The sequence below is a fragment of the Oncorhynchus mykiss genome, chromosome 17 (genome assembly GCF_013265735.2).
Source record: "Oncorhynchus mykiss isolate Arlee chromosome 17, USDA_OmykA_1.1, whole genome shotgun sequence".
In the NCBI taxonomy this organism is placed as follows: domain Eukaryota; kingdom Metazoa; phylum Chordata; class Actinopteri; order Salmoniformes; family Salmonidae; genus Oncorhynchus; species Oncorhynchus mykiss.
In genome coordinates, this window is record NC_048581.1 from 75923010 (window position 1) to 75937399 (window position 14390).

General features: G+C 42.3%; 1 protein-coding gene across 5 annotated transcripts in view; it reads right to left on the reverse strand.

Annotated features, from left to right (window-relative positions):
- frmd4ba (FERM domain containing 4Ba) overlaps nt 1-14390 on the reverse strand; it is a 79244-nt gene that overhangs the window by 13388 nt on the left and 51466 nt on the right. For all 5 annotated transcript variants that reach the window (XM_036950681.1, XM_036950683.1, XM_036950684.1 and 2 more), the window contains exons 8-11: nt 5332-5415; nt 4543-4608; nt 3982-4039; nt 3394-3480 (exon numbers count right to left, since the gene is read on the reverse strand). In XM_036950681.1, coding sequence (XP_036806576.1) covers nt 3394-3480; nt 3982-4039; nt 4543-4608; nt 5332-5415 — 295 coding nt within the window. The remainder of the gene's footprint in view (nt 1-3393; nt 3481-3981; nt 4040-4542; nt 4609-5331; nt 5416-14390) is intronic.

Here is a 14390-nt window from a genome sequence, read left to right on the forward strand (position 1 = left end):
TGTTCTCAGGCAGCCAGATAGGTGTTGCAAGAGTGTCAGCTGAGCAGGCTCCGCCTCTCTCCTCCCATCCCCTCTGACATCACAGACACCTCACTCTGACCTCGCCCACCTTGCACTGCTCTGCTCTCTCTCCTTTCCTCATGAATTCTCTCTGTGTAACTCACTCCTTCTCTCCCTCTATCACAATCTTCCTCCTCAGTCAAACCAGATGAACAAGTTGTGCACAGAGAGGTATTCAACCTCCTCTCGTCTTCAGGGAAAAGACCATTATGACCCCCTTTCTTTCAGTGTGTTTCCCTTCATCCACAGATCTTAGATTAGCCCTCCACAGTCATAACCCTTTGTGATGTGTTATCTGGGTTCTAAATACCATGCCAACCCCTGTTGTTCAGTGTGCTATCAATTCCAGCCTCCCACCGCTCCCCAAGACAAATATTTCAGGAATCTACTACTTTGGTCTAATCATTAATAGCGGGCCCCTCTTCACCTCCATGTGAATTCAGGACAGCTCTCGGTCAGCTCTCAGAACTGGGCCCAAGCTGACAAGGAAGAATCTCTCACTACACCTATAAAGTCCATTATTAAAACCAAAGGAAAATGTAAAACTCAATTTCTGCAACTCACAAAGCAAATGCTGTAGCCAATAACAGTGTATTAGGTGTCAATATTTCATAAGATGTTACTTCATGCTTTAAGTAAAGTGATCCAGACCATTTCTCCATTGCTGCTCCAGCCAATACTGTAGGCCTAGCCTAATCAATTAGATCCCCAGTCTAACTGTGGATTGGGAGCATGGTAATTAGTGAACAATGGGAACCAGCAGGCTCCACACTTCCCACAGACTCACCCCATTGTGTGGGACACCCCTCTCTAATTCACAAACCCCCTGGATACTTACTACAGCACATTCAGAAAATAAACAGATAACACTAATTTACATAACTAGATCATTAGACAGTTTCAAACACCACACACACACACACATAACCATTTTAATGAGTGCTTATGTATGGCCGAAGGTAGTAAGTGCCAAAATATATCAAGGATGTGTGACACACCTTTAACTCTGATCACAAGAACCCACTTACCATTTGGACAGAGAAAACAGTCCAAGCCAGTGCTGCCAAACTGCATTGCAGAGAAACCACCACCAAAACTAAACATGAGGTGAATGGTAGAGAGACAGTCCAGTCATCTGGAGAACAGAACAGTAGTTCCCCATCTCAATCTCGTTTATTTCAGATGTTAGCGGTTTCACTTCTCATTAGAGCCCATGCCAAAATACCTGTGGTTTGAGATATTCCCAGGACATTCTGATGCAGACCCAACCCTGAACCCACAACAACCTCCCCAGACTCCCCCAGGCCCTGTGACGTGATGGAGGAATCCTCTGAGGAAGATAAATAAAGTGTGTCAAAGGTCGGGACTTACACGCAGGAAGAGAACCACCACACCCTTCTCATACAGTCACATGGCACGCTGGTTCACTGAACATTTCCAGCAGAGGCATGACGAGAGAGAATGCTACAGTCCACTACAAACACACACATTACTTAAGGCTATGGTTTTAACCTATTATATACGGAGGTGAAAGAAGTGTGAAGACGGCTTTTAGGGAATGGGGCTGCATGGTCCACTGACACAGCTAGCCTTGGATTTTAGCACCCTTATAAATATTTGAGCAGCCTTTTATTGTTCCAAGATAAAAAATTAAGGGTCTAATCATATTTGATTATTACCATTACAGAAATGATTTTACCCTTACTGAGCTGTGCTTACATTGGTTTTATTGGTTGACCATATAACTGGACCTGCAAGTGATTATAATACAAATAAGTGTTAAATTACTTGCTGATAAGAGGAAGAGAGAGATGGACTGAAACAGACAGAGACATGGAGAGAAAAGAGAGATAGAGTGATAAAGCCCTTTGAATTGAAATTGAGAGAGAGAGAGAGCGAGAGACAGAAACAAACAGACAGAGACACACACAGAGAGCCAGAGCGAGAGAGAGAGAGCGCTCTCTATATCACAGCCATTTGCTCCTCAGACCATCTTAGAAATAACTTTTAATTTAAAGTACGGCCTTTGTATAAAATGTGGTGCTCTAGCATACATTTTATTCTCCTGTTGGTTACTATTGAGATTTTGGAAAAAGCCCCAGTTCTCTTTTACCCAACAGACAGGGATAGGAAGTTGTGGTTCATCCCATCCATTAAGTTGTGATAAAGCTGACAAGAGGTTGAGCTACAGTTGCTTCTTTCAGCGCATGTCACTGAAGTCTGGGAAAACGTCAAGAATCCCAAGATTCCTCACAGGACGATTGGAGTGCTGCAGTGGGATTCCTTTTCTGCAGCCCCCCCCCCTTCAAGACCCCTACAGCCTCCCACACTTCAAGACCTCCTCAACCCCCCCACCCTTCAAGACCCACTCAACCCCCCTTCCAAGCCCCTCACACCCTTCCAAGCTTCTCACAGCCCCCCTGACAAGGTGATTGTGTTTTATTGCTTGATCAATTGTTTGCTCTCCGAGAGAAACACACACACACAATAACAGGCAGCTTTGCATAATGAGCACAGCATGCTTGGAGAAGGGCAGAGGGGGGCTGTGATGAATACAAAGGTCGCCAGCCTTGATAGGAAGCACTATCAATATTCTACCAGATGACAGGCCCCTCTAGAACAGCAACAAGAGTTGTGCACTTTAAAAAAAAGCATATTACAAAAGTCCACCGTTTCACCAGGGGTCTGCTACGGAGGAGTTTTGGCATGAGTGCTCCCTCCCTCCATGTGTGGTTGGTTGGCCTGGGTAGAGCATAGCTCTCTCTCAGAGCTGAGCCCCTCACAGAGACCGCCCAGGCTGGCTTGGTGCCGGCTCATCCAGCCCCAGAGCCCTGCCTGCTCCCCATCCTGCACCATAATTACACCTTCCACTGGGAAGGGCTGCTGAGAAAGGAGCAGGGATACGCTGGGTTTAATATATGGGACACGCCCAGTAATGCCTTGGCATTCACTGGAACAGCATTCCCAGCTGTGTCAACAGGGATCCAACATGTGAACAGGTAAGAGACATAGTAATGAAGCGTGCGGAGGAAAACACAAGAATAAATTGTAACTTTTTTACATTTAAGGCCAAAACTGTAACTTTAGGTTTCATATTAGGAATCACAGTCGTGATTATTTCAATCACACCCTAAATGAGGAATGCCACAATCTTATCACCATAATCCAGATACTATCACACCCACATTGATAACAACTTTCCCTCCCTTTACCCTGGCCAAGAACACAAGCTTTTTGTTGCCATTATTTACAGTTTGGTGGATTATTAACCAGAGTGGAGCTGGATGTTCAGTTAGACCATTATGAGAAACAAGTCACAGAAGGCCAACCTACCTTCCGAGGTTTCAACTTGTCCTGTAAATCGTACTGTCCAATGCCTTTATAGCTGACTCCCAGCCACCACGGCAGGCCCTGCTTGTCCTGTTGGGAAGGCAAGGCAAGGCACACCAGTCATTAGGAGCAGCTTAAGTGGTACATTTTTAAAAGAAAAACGGGCCATTACTGTGACAATTACCCCATTAGGCTAGCAGCACTAGCAACACAAGGAGAGATCAAATGCATTGAAGCAGCCCTAAAAAGCTACAGACCGAGTCATTTTAACAGCACCGTTTGATGTGCTCAGACACCCTGCTTTAATGAGTGAGGTTGGAGAGCGGGGCTGGTGGGGCTGAGGCTCTGGGAGTGAGAGAGTTTCTGAGAGAAGGATCACTCAATCATTATTTAACTAAGCACGGAGCCTGAGAAAACAGCCAGCTAAGGTCCCTGTCCAGCCTCCAGAGGGAAAACGGCTGTATTTCTATCTGAACACACAACGTTTTTATATTTAAAAAATGCTAGTTAGATGGGAAAGCAAACATGAAAACAAATGTACAGATGTTTGATGCTTCCTACTGTAAGATACAGGGTTGATTTCTCCCTTACCTTTACTGGATAATAATGAACTCCATATGTAGGGAGGGACTCCACTAAGGCCAAATACCTTCAAAACGGAGAGGGACGCGTTAGCAGTAATTCAGGCAGTTACACTTCATCAACGTCTGTGAGTGGCTGCTCTACAGAAGTTTGAATGGGCTTTAAGCCCCAGTCAGTCATTCACCAGACACAGTCATTTACAGTGGCGGAGCCATCGATTTCTTTACAGGGCCTTGGAGAATAAATTGATCAAGTCAAGGGCACAAATCATACAGCCGTGTGTGAATGACCTCGCTAGGCTAAGCCCTCCCAGGGAAAACAGAGTGGACCTCTGTCACACACTGCTGGCTGCCCAAAGCATAGTAAAAGTTTGCTGTCCCCTAATTAATGACACATTCTGGCAGTGAGACAGCAACCCCTTTTAAACAAAAACACAGGAGTAGACGCTACAGAGGACTGCAGAGTGTGTTGGACTGATGAACGCGCTAAACTAGAGGTCCACAGCAGCTAATTTCCTCCATGCACTTGACCCAGATTAACATAAAAATGCCCATTTATTACACGACTTACCGCACAATTGCTTGCCCTCTGCTGAGGCCCTTCAGGTTCTCATAGTGCTCGATCACTCGGTCTTCACTGTAAGAGAAAAATAAAAGCCGAAATGAATAAGCCATTACTGATTGTAACATATCCCAAAACAGAGACAAGTGGTGAGACAGTCCTTTCCTGACACACATCATTCCTGTTCATGGAGAGAATTCTGTCTGGCCTACTGGCCTGACCATGGTTCTCATCTCCTCTCAACTCACACACACAGCCCTGTAATTCCAATCTGCCCATTAATCCATACAGCTGCTGTTCATCAGTGGGCTGGGCTGCAGCCTCAGATGAATGCTGAGGCAGAAGAACAAGATGCAGCAGCATACACTCAGACAGACACAGGAGCTGTTAACAAGCGGCTGGCCTGGCCGTCTCGTTCTCTCACCCTCCTGTCTAGCCCAGCTCCCATGAAGACATGATGAAGTCGGCACCACCCTGGCTGTTCATGATGCAGCCAGACGTAATTAACACAGAGCACTAATGAATACAGCCCATCTGAGATAAACAGCCTGGCAGGACTCTGGGTGTACCTCCACCTCGCTGCCCACACCAGCTCATCTGCATGGGAAAATAATTGCTTTGTGCATCCAGGTGTTAGCTACAATTAAAAAGCCATTTGATGAGGATAGGGACGGGGTGAGGGGAGGATTGGTATTGACAGGACTGCGGTCTGATATCTATGGAACTGTGTGTAATCCAATTGGATTAATACCCCTTGTGCATTTGTGGTTAAAGTGTTGTTAATGTGGCACTGCTTACCAGTATACCAGGGAGGGATGCTCCCTCAGGACTCTAGTGGGTAAAACCGGGAGCTTGTTCAGGTCCGACCTGGAGCTTTCAACACTGTAAATACAGAATGATTGAGACATAATGATCAACTGAATTAATTCACAAGAACAGTAACAGTTGTCTCTTAAAAAGGCTCATTTACATCTCCAATAGGACCAGGGGGCATTTGAATGCTCCATAATAATAACACTGCTGATTGATCAAAAGTTCTTATTACTGTCATTACGCCGTTATTAGACTGTCATTACACTAGTAGACTGTCATTACACTAGTAGACTGTCATTACACTAGTAGACTGACATTACACTATTAGACTGACATTACACTAGTAGACTGTCATTATACTATTAGACTGACATTACACTAGTAGACTGACATTACACTATTATACTGTCATTACACTATTATACTGGCATTACACTATTATACTGACATTACACTATTATACTGTCATTACACTAGTAGACTGTCATTATACTATTAGACTGACATTACACTAGTAGACTGACATTGCACTATTATACTGTCATTACACTATTATACTGGCATTACACTATTATACTGGCATTACACTATTATACTGTCATTACACTATTAGACTGTCATCACACTATTAGACTGTCATTACACTAGTAGACTGACATTACACTATTAGACTGACATTACACTATTATACTGGCATTACACTATTATACTGTCATTACAGTATTAGACTGTCATTACACTAGTAGACTGACATTACACTATTAGACTGACATTACACTATTAGACTGACATTACACTATTATACTGGCATTACACTATTATACTGTCATTACACTATTAGACTGTCATTACACTAGTAGACTGACATTACACTATTAGACTGACATTACACTATTAGACTGGCATTACACTATTATACTGGCATTACACTATTATACTGGCATTACACTATTATACTGGCATTACACCGTGTAATTACTACTCTAGATCTCCATGATGACCATCTCTGAGTTCAATAAACCCCTATATCCAATAATAACCTCAAATTAGTTCTACAGAGCAGAACACAGGGGACAGAGATCATGTGAAATTTCAACATTAAAATGTTTTACAAATTGTCATTGATGCGTTGTACAGAACAGGTAAAGTCCCACATCATATAGGAAGAAAGTGATAACCAAATCAAAATAAAAAAGTGGTCATGACTGGACATTTTTCATATTTTTATCTAGCAGGCTATTGATGCATTCCAACAGACTAGGCTTAATATCCACTTAGGTATTGTCAAAGTGTCTCAATAGAAACAGATAAAAGCCCTTTTAATTAACAGAGGAAATTGAAATATAGTTCTATCATGTCAAGGCGCAGTTCCAGAATGGGATGGTAATTATGACTCACGAGTAAATGTTTTTCAATGGTATTACATGTGCATTCTTTGAGGTGTGTGTGTACAGTACAGGCGTTGACCTCAATCTTTGCATGCCAGTGTAAAGAGTGCGAGATAGTCCTACCATACGTCATTTACCATACAATTTCATAAACACACAATTAAGACCTCATGTAATCATAAATGCCACAGGTACCTCAAGTCTGGAGGTGATCTAATACACAGCAATAGAAAATGACCTCTCTGTATTAACTGTGTTGTATGTCACTGTCAAGGTCTGAGATAGTGAACTATGAGTCACTCCAACACAAGATGGGGGAGCATTTGCTCTACAATTACTGATCGACAAAGAGGGCTATGACTTGGCAGGCCAGAGCACTGGAGCCCGGAACAAAAGCCATTCACCAGTTTTGGCAGCCCATGCAGTGTTGAAAGGTACTGTACAACTCACAGAGGAGAGCTTTTCAAAAATAGGACTTGGCCTCTCAGACAGGACTCAGACCAATAGATCCTTCATATCTGTATCATATTCTAAACTACTGGGACAACATAGTATACTTATGTTTTGGTATTTTTTCATTGAAACTATTTGATGTAATAACTACTGAAGAAAATCAACAAAAGAAACTACAAAGCAGGAGCTGAACTTTTTAAAATGTGTCAATTGCAGTTTCTCAATGATCTCCAAAGTGAAATGAAAAGAACTAAACAATCCTTAGAATGCAGAGGCCATAATGATCTAGTAATATGAACCTGCTCACTCAGTAGAAAGGTAAAACACTACAGAGAGAAAGCCACTTGAATCATTGTTCCCTAGCTAGCTGCCTCCCGGAGGTTCACTAGTCTCTGCTGCTATATGGCAGTTAGTTCACTGCTGTGGAGTTGGATAGCATACATTTTATAGGGCGCTGGGGCTGGTGTTGTTAGGGTGATCTACTATGTAGCCACATTGCACTGTCAGCAATCTGGAATTCATTACACGTCCTGTGACGTGGGCTGGGGGCAGCTCCTCCACCCTGCCAGCCAGCAAGGGGGTTGGCTAAACACTCATACAGTAGGTCAGCTATTTCAGTGGGCTGATAGTAAGTCCCTGTTAAGGAAATGCAAAGAAAGAGACCAGGATATCCCCATTGCTGTGAAATTCCCAGTAAAAGCAGGTTGGGTCTACATTTGAGTGAGTAAATCGACAGTGTCAGGGGTGCTGTAGCCTATAGGCATAATGGTTTATACTAACAACATTTAACTGGGATGTGACAGTTATCAGCTGAAAAGTATTACATGGTGATATTACACTGCATGTCATCTAGGCTACTACATTAACACTGCATAACATCAAAGGTAAAATGATAACCCCTAGAATACATGTTTTTATTCCCCTATATGCACATGCTCCCAATGAACATGCAAAGTCAATCCAAGACTAGAGGCACAACAGGAAACTATAAAGTGATAGCTCAGCAGGGGGGCCGGCTTTGACTACAGAGAAATGACATCACAATGGTTAGTATTTGACGCCGGGCAGTCTACCGTGGCCTAGTGAGGACTGCACTCCTGAAGCTCATCCCTTTTAGAACAGGCAGTACATTTGAGGAGGGGGTTCTCCCTAACTCCTACACATCTAATCTCAGAGCTGCAGGGCCCTTTGCAATATATGTCTAGAGCTGCACATGTTTTATGAGAGGATTTGCCAACCTTCCTTATCCAAAAAGGTAGAAATTAAAACCATCAGAGAGGAAAAATATGTATTAGTCTAAAAACAACCCAGGAGAGAGTAGGCTGGGATATATAGTTGGACAGGCTCCCATCCACAATAATTTTACAGACTTTGCTGGCAGGGTCTGTTTTGTTGTGCTTTCAGACAAGACAAAGTGCAGCTGAAACATTAACTGACGAAGCTGCCTGACACCTCAGGGCTAAACAATCGGAAAACGCACCCTTAATATACTGCAACACAAGGCCGTGAAGGGCTCCACTGGGCATCCTGAATACTATACAATGAACTGAAGCTTATCCAAGAAGTGGGATATAAAAAACAGGTGCTGCTGAAATTAGAGTTTTGCGAGTACAAAGATAAGACCTTGATGTAGAAACAAACTGCATTTTAAGCATCAAATATCACAGTGTGCATTCACACAATACATTTCCTTACAGAGCAGATCAATGCTTCTGTGTTCAGATAGGCCTGATGCCCAGCGGTCTCTAGGAGACCCAAGCTGGGGATAACACCCCACAGGTTCAACCTGCTCAGTGCTCGTCCACTCTGACGGACAGGACAATATTTCCTGATTACCTTAGCCCTCTCTTCTCCACCTGATGACTAAAATAACAAACCTTATCACCAGGTCAAGCCTTTCAGTGTTTTATCTCTCCACCAAAACACATTAGGCTTTGTAAAAAAAAAATATATATATATAGATACAGTTGAAGTCGGAAGATTACATACACCTTAGCCAAATACATTTAAACTCAGTTTTTCACAATTCCTGACATTTAATCCTAGCAAAAATGCCCTGTCTTAGGTCAGTTAGGATCACCACTTTATTTAAGAATGTGAAATGTCAGAATAATAGCAGAGATAATTATTTATTTCAGCTTTTATTTCTTTGATCACATTCCCAGTGGGTCAGAAGTTTACATACACTCAATTAATATTTGTTAGCATTGCCTTTACATTGTTTAACTTGGGTCAAACGTTTCAGGTAGCCTTCCACAAGCTTCCCACAATAAGTTGGGTGAATTTTGGCCCAGTCCTCCTGACAGAGCTGGTGTAACTTAGACAGGTTTGTAGGCCTCCTTGCTCGCACAAGCTTTCTCTGTTCTGCCAACAAATTGTCTATAGGACTTAGGTCAGGGCTTTGTGATGGCCACTCCAATACCATCACTTTGTTGTCCTTAAGCCATTTTGCCACGAATTTGGAAGTATTCTTGGGGTCATTGTCCATTTGGAAGACCCATTTGCGACCAAGCTTTAACTTCCTGACTGATGTCTTGAGATGTAGCTTCAATGTGTCCACATAATTTTCCTCCCTCATGATGCCATTTTTTTGTGATGTGCACCAGTCCCTCCTGCAGCAAAGCACCCCCACAACATGATGCTGCCACCCCCGTGCTTCACGGTTGGGATGGTGTTCTTCGGCTTGCAAATCTCCCCCTTTTTCCTCTAAACATAACGATGGTCATTGTGGCCCAAAAGTTTTATTTTTGTTTCATCAGACCAGAGGACATTTCTCCAAAAAGTACAATCTTTGTCCCCATGTGCAGTTGCAAACCGTAGTCTGGCTTTTTTCATGGCGGTTCTGGAGCAGTGGCTTCTTCCTTGCCGAGCGGCCTTCCAGGTTATGTTGATATAGGACTTGTTTTTTTACTGTGGATACAGATACTTTTGTACCTGTTTCCTCAAGCATCTTCACAAGGTCCTTTGCCGTTGTTCTGGGATCGATTTGCACTTTTCTCACCAAAGCATGTTCATCTCTAGGAGACAGAACCCGTCACCTTCCTGAGAGGTATGACGGCTGCGTGGTCCCATAGTGTTTATACTTGCGTACTATTGTTTGTACAGATGAACGTGGTACCTTCATGCGTTTGGAAATTGCTCCCAATGATGAACCAGACTTGTGAAGGTCTACAATTTTTTTCAGAGGTCTTGGCTAATTTCTTTTGATTTTCCCACGATGTCAAGCAAAGAGGCACTGAGTTTGAAGGTAGGCCTCGAAATACATCCACATGTACACCTCCAATTGACTCAAATGATGTCAACTAGCCTATCAGAAGCTTCTAAAGCCATGACATAATTTTCTGAAATTTTCCAAGCTGCTTAAAGGCACAGTCAACTTAGTGTATGTAAACTTCTGACCCACTGGAATTATGATACAGTGAATGATAAGTAAAATAATCTGTCTGTAAACAATTGTTGGGAAAATTATTTGTGTCATGCACAAAGTAGATGTCCTAACCGACTTGCCAAAACTATAGTTTGTTATATCTTGTGCAGGCAACAACAATCTAATTCAAGACATATTTAGACTGAACAAGATGGGAGGGGGAAAGGAAATTCAATAGCCAGGACAAACAGAAAGCAATTGAGGTCAGGTTTGCCAGAGTATAGAGCCTATAGCTTTTGGCTACTGAGGAATGGACTTGAAAACAATAAAACACTGACCAGGAAAACCGGATCTAGATACATCACGTTGTATGTTCTAAAGATGCCGTTATTGTTGAGTAATACATCATTATAATATATAAACAGTCACAGGTAAAGCAGATACAGTGCCTTGCGAAAGTATTCGGCCCCCTTGAACTTTGCGACCTTTTGCCACATTTCAGGCTTCAAACATAAAGATATAAAACTGTATTTTTTTGTGAAGAATCAACAACAAGTGGGACACAATCATGAAGTGAAACGACATTTATTGGATATTTCAAACTTTTTTAACAATTCAAAAACTGAAAAATTGGGCGTGCAAAATTATTCAGCCCCCTTAAGTTAATACTTTGTAGCGCCACCTTTTGCTGCGATTACAGCTGTAAGTTGCTTGGGGTATGTCTCTATCAGTTTTTCACATCGAGAGACTGACATTTTTTCCCATTCCTCCTTGCAAAACAGCTCGAGCTCAGTGAGGTTGGATGGAGAGCATTTGTGAACAGCAGTTTTCAGTTCTTTCCACAGATTCTCGATTGGATTCAGGTCTGGACTTTGACTTGGCCATTCTAACACCTGGATATGTTTATTTTTGAACCATTCCTTTGTAGATTTTGCTTTATGTTTTGGATCATTGTCTTGTTGGAAGACAAATCTCCGTCCCAGTCTCAGGTCTTTTGCAGACTCCATCAGGTTTTCTTCCAGAATGGTCCTGTATTTGGCTCCATCCATCTTCCCATCAATTTTAACCATCTTCCCTGTCCCTGCTGAAGAAAAGCAGGCCCAAACCATGATGCTGCCAACACCATGTTTGACAGTGGGGATGGTGTGTTCAGCTGTGTTGCTTTTACGCCAAACATAACGTTTTGCATTGTTGCCAAAAAGTTCAATTTTGGTTTCATCTGACCAGAGCACCTTCTTCCACATGTTTGGTGTGTCTCCCAGGTGGCTTGTGGCAAACTTTAAACAACACTTTTTATGGATATCTTTAAGAAATGGCTTTCTTCTTGCCACTCTTCCATAAAGGCCAGATTTGTGCAATATACGACTGATTGTTGTCCTATGGACAGAGTCTCCCACCTCAGCTGTAGATCTCTGCAGTTCATCCAGAGTGATCATGGGCCTCTTGGCTGCATCTCTGATCAGTCTTCTCCTTGTATGAGCTGAAAGTTTAGAGGGACGGCCAGGTCTTGGTAGATTTGCAGTGGTCTGATACTCCTTCCATTTCAATATTATCGCTTGCACAGTGCTCCTTGGGATGTTTAAAGCTTGGGAAATATTTTTGTATCCAAATCCGGCTTTAAACTTATTCACAACAGTATCTCGGACCTGCCTGGTGTGTTCCTTGTTCTTCATGATGCTCTCTGCGCTTTTAACGGACCTCTGAGACTACCACAGTGCAGGTGCATTTATACGGAGACTTGATTACACACAGGTGGATTGTATTTATCATCATTAGTCATTTAGGTCAACATTGGATCATTCAGAGATCCTCACTGAACTTCTGGAGAGAGTTTGCTGCACTGAAAGTAAAGGGGCTGAATAATTTTGCACGCCCAATTTTTCAGTTTTTGATTTGTTAAAAAAGTTTGAAATATCCAATAAATGTCGTTCCACTTCATGATTGTGTCCCACTTGTTGTTGATTCTTCACAAAAAAATACAGTTTTATATCTTTATGTTTGAAGCCTGAAATGTGGCAAAAGGTCGCAAAGTTCAAGGGGGCCGAATACTTTCGCAAGACACTGTATGTACAGTGGTTTGTCCTTTAAAAAGTTGCAGCACAGCAGAATTCTATGGCACGTTATTTAAGTGCCAACCACTGGTACCATTAATGCTAGTTAGTGCTAGTTTGACCACCAGAGGGCATCTTTCAGAAGCATTTGATAGCCTTCAATAGTGGCTGTAATAGAGAATTTAAAGCCTTTTTTGTAAGAATATAATATTTGGCTTAATTAATTTGATTAATATTATGGTGTTTCTATTCCCAAAAATAACTAAAAACCCTCTGCGTTTCCATTAGGATGGAACGGAAAATATGGCGATGTACAACGTGACAGTCGGGAGTAGGCTACAGTGCTGGGCTAATTAGCTAAAGAATCCCCATGTCGTAAGGGCACGCGGGAGACCAGGGTTCAATTCCCTGATGAGGAGGAAGGAGTAGGCTGTCCTTGTAAATGAGAATTTGTTGTTAACTGACTGGCCTAGTTAAATTAAGGTTACACTAAGCGCATAACATTTCTACACAATAATTTTAGTCTAACCAATACCCAAACGGAGATTCAGTCCCCCAAAAAATCTCATTGATTTATCAAGACCAGTCCCCATGCTTGACACGAAACGGTGCTAAAATAGTTGAAGGCTATTGCTTCAAATCCTATTGCTTCCAAATTCAATATGCTCTTTAAACAAGACCTACACCACATTTACCAGCACATTACTCAACACTAGTGAGACTCATGTCGCCTATGGTGGGCCTACAGTACATCAAAAAAATATGACGTGACTCTCCGTCGATAATTACATATAGAGGATTGGAGGATTCTAAATTTAACCATAAGCCGCCTCATGGGTATCAAAATACAGAGAGGTGTTGGTAAAGGTATATTGTCCTGATAATAGCTCATAAATGGGCTATTATAATACTGTACATGGTGTCCAGGTCAGGATAACCAAAACATGTATTTATTAAAGACCATCAGAAAGAATGTTGGTACTTATTTATTTTGATCCAAAGCCATGAATGAGTGAGTCACTCAGCTTTATGTAAGTGCCAGCTATTTATTTTCTGTTATTTTACCAGGTAAGTTGACTGAGAACACATTCTCATTTGCAGCAACGACCTGGGGAATAGTTACAGGGGAGAGGAGGGGGATGAATGAGGCAAATGTAAACTGGGGATTATTAGGTGACTGTTTGATGGCCAGATTGGGAATTTAGCCAGGACACCAGGGTTAACACCCCTACTCTTATAATAAATGCCATGGGATCTTTAATGACCACAGAGAGTCAGGACACCCGTTTAACATCCCATCTGAAAGACAGCACCCTACACAGGGCAGTGTCCCCAATCACTGCCCTCAGGCATTGGGATATTTTTTAGACCAGAGGAAAGAGTGCCTCCTACTGGCCCTCCAACACCACTTCCAGCAGCATCTGGTCTCCCATCCAGGGACTGACCAGGACCAACCCTACTTAGCTCCAGAAACAAGCAAACAGTGGTATGCAGGGTGGTATGCTTCTGGCTATATGACGGTGACATCAACTTGATAATATATAACGATATTTTGGAGGTTATTTCATTTTCAAAAAAATGAAAGTCAGTGATTATAATCTGAATAATGGCCAAAATAATATTTGTAAAGGCCAAAACATTTATTTCTGTTTTTAGAGGGAGAAAAACGCTGGGCCAATTGTGCGCCGCCCTATGGGACTCCCAATCATGGTTGGATGTGAGACATAATAATAATAATACTTAACTTAGAACCTAACTTAGAAATACATTTGACGATAGAATTCT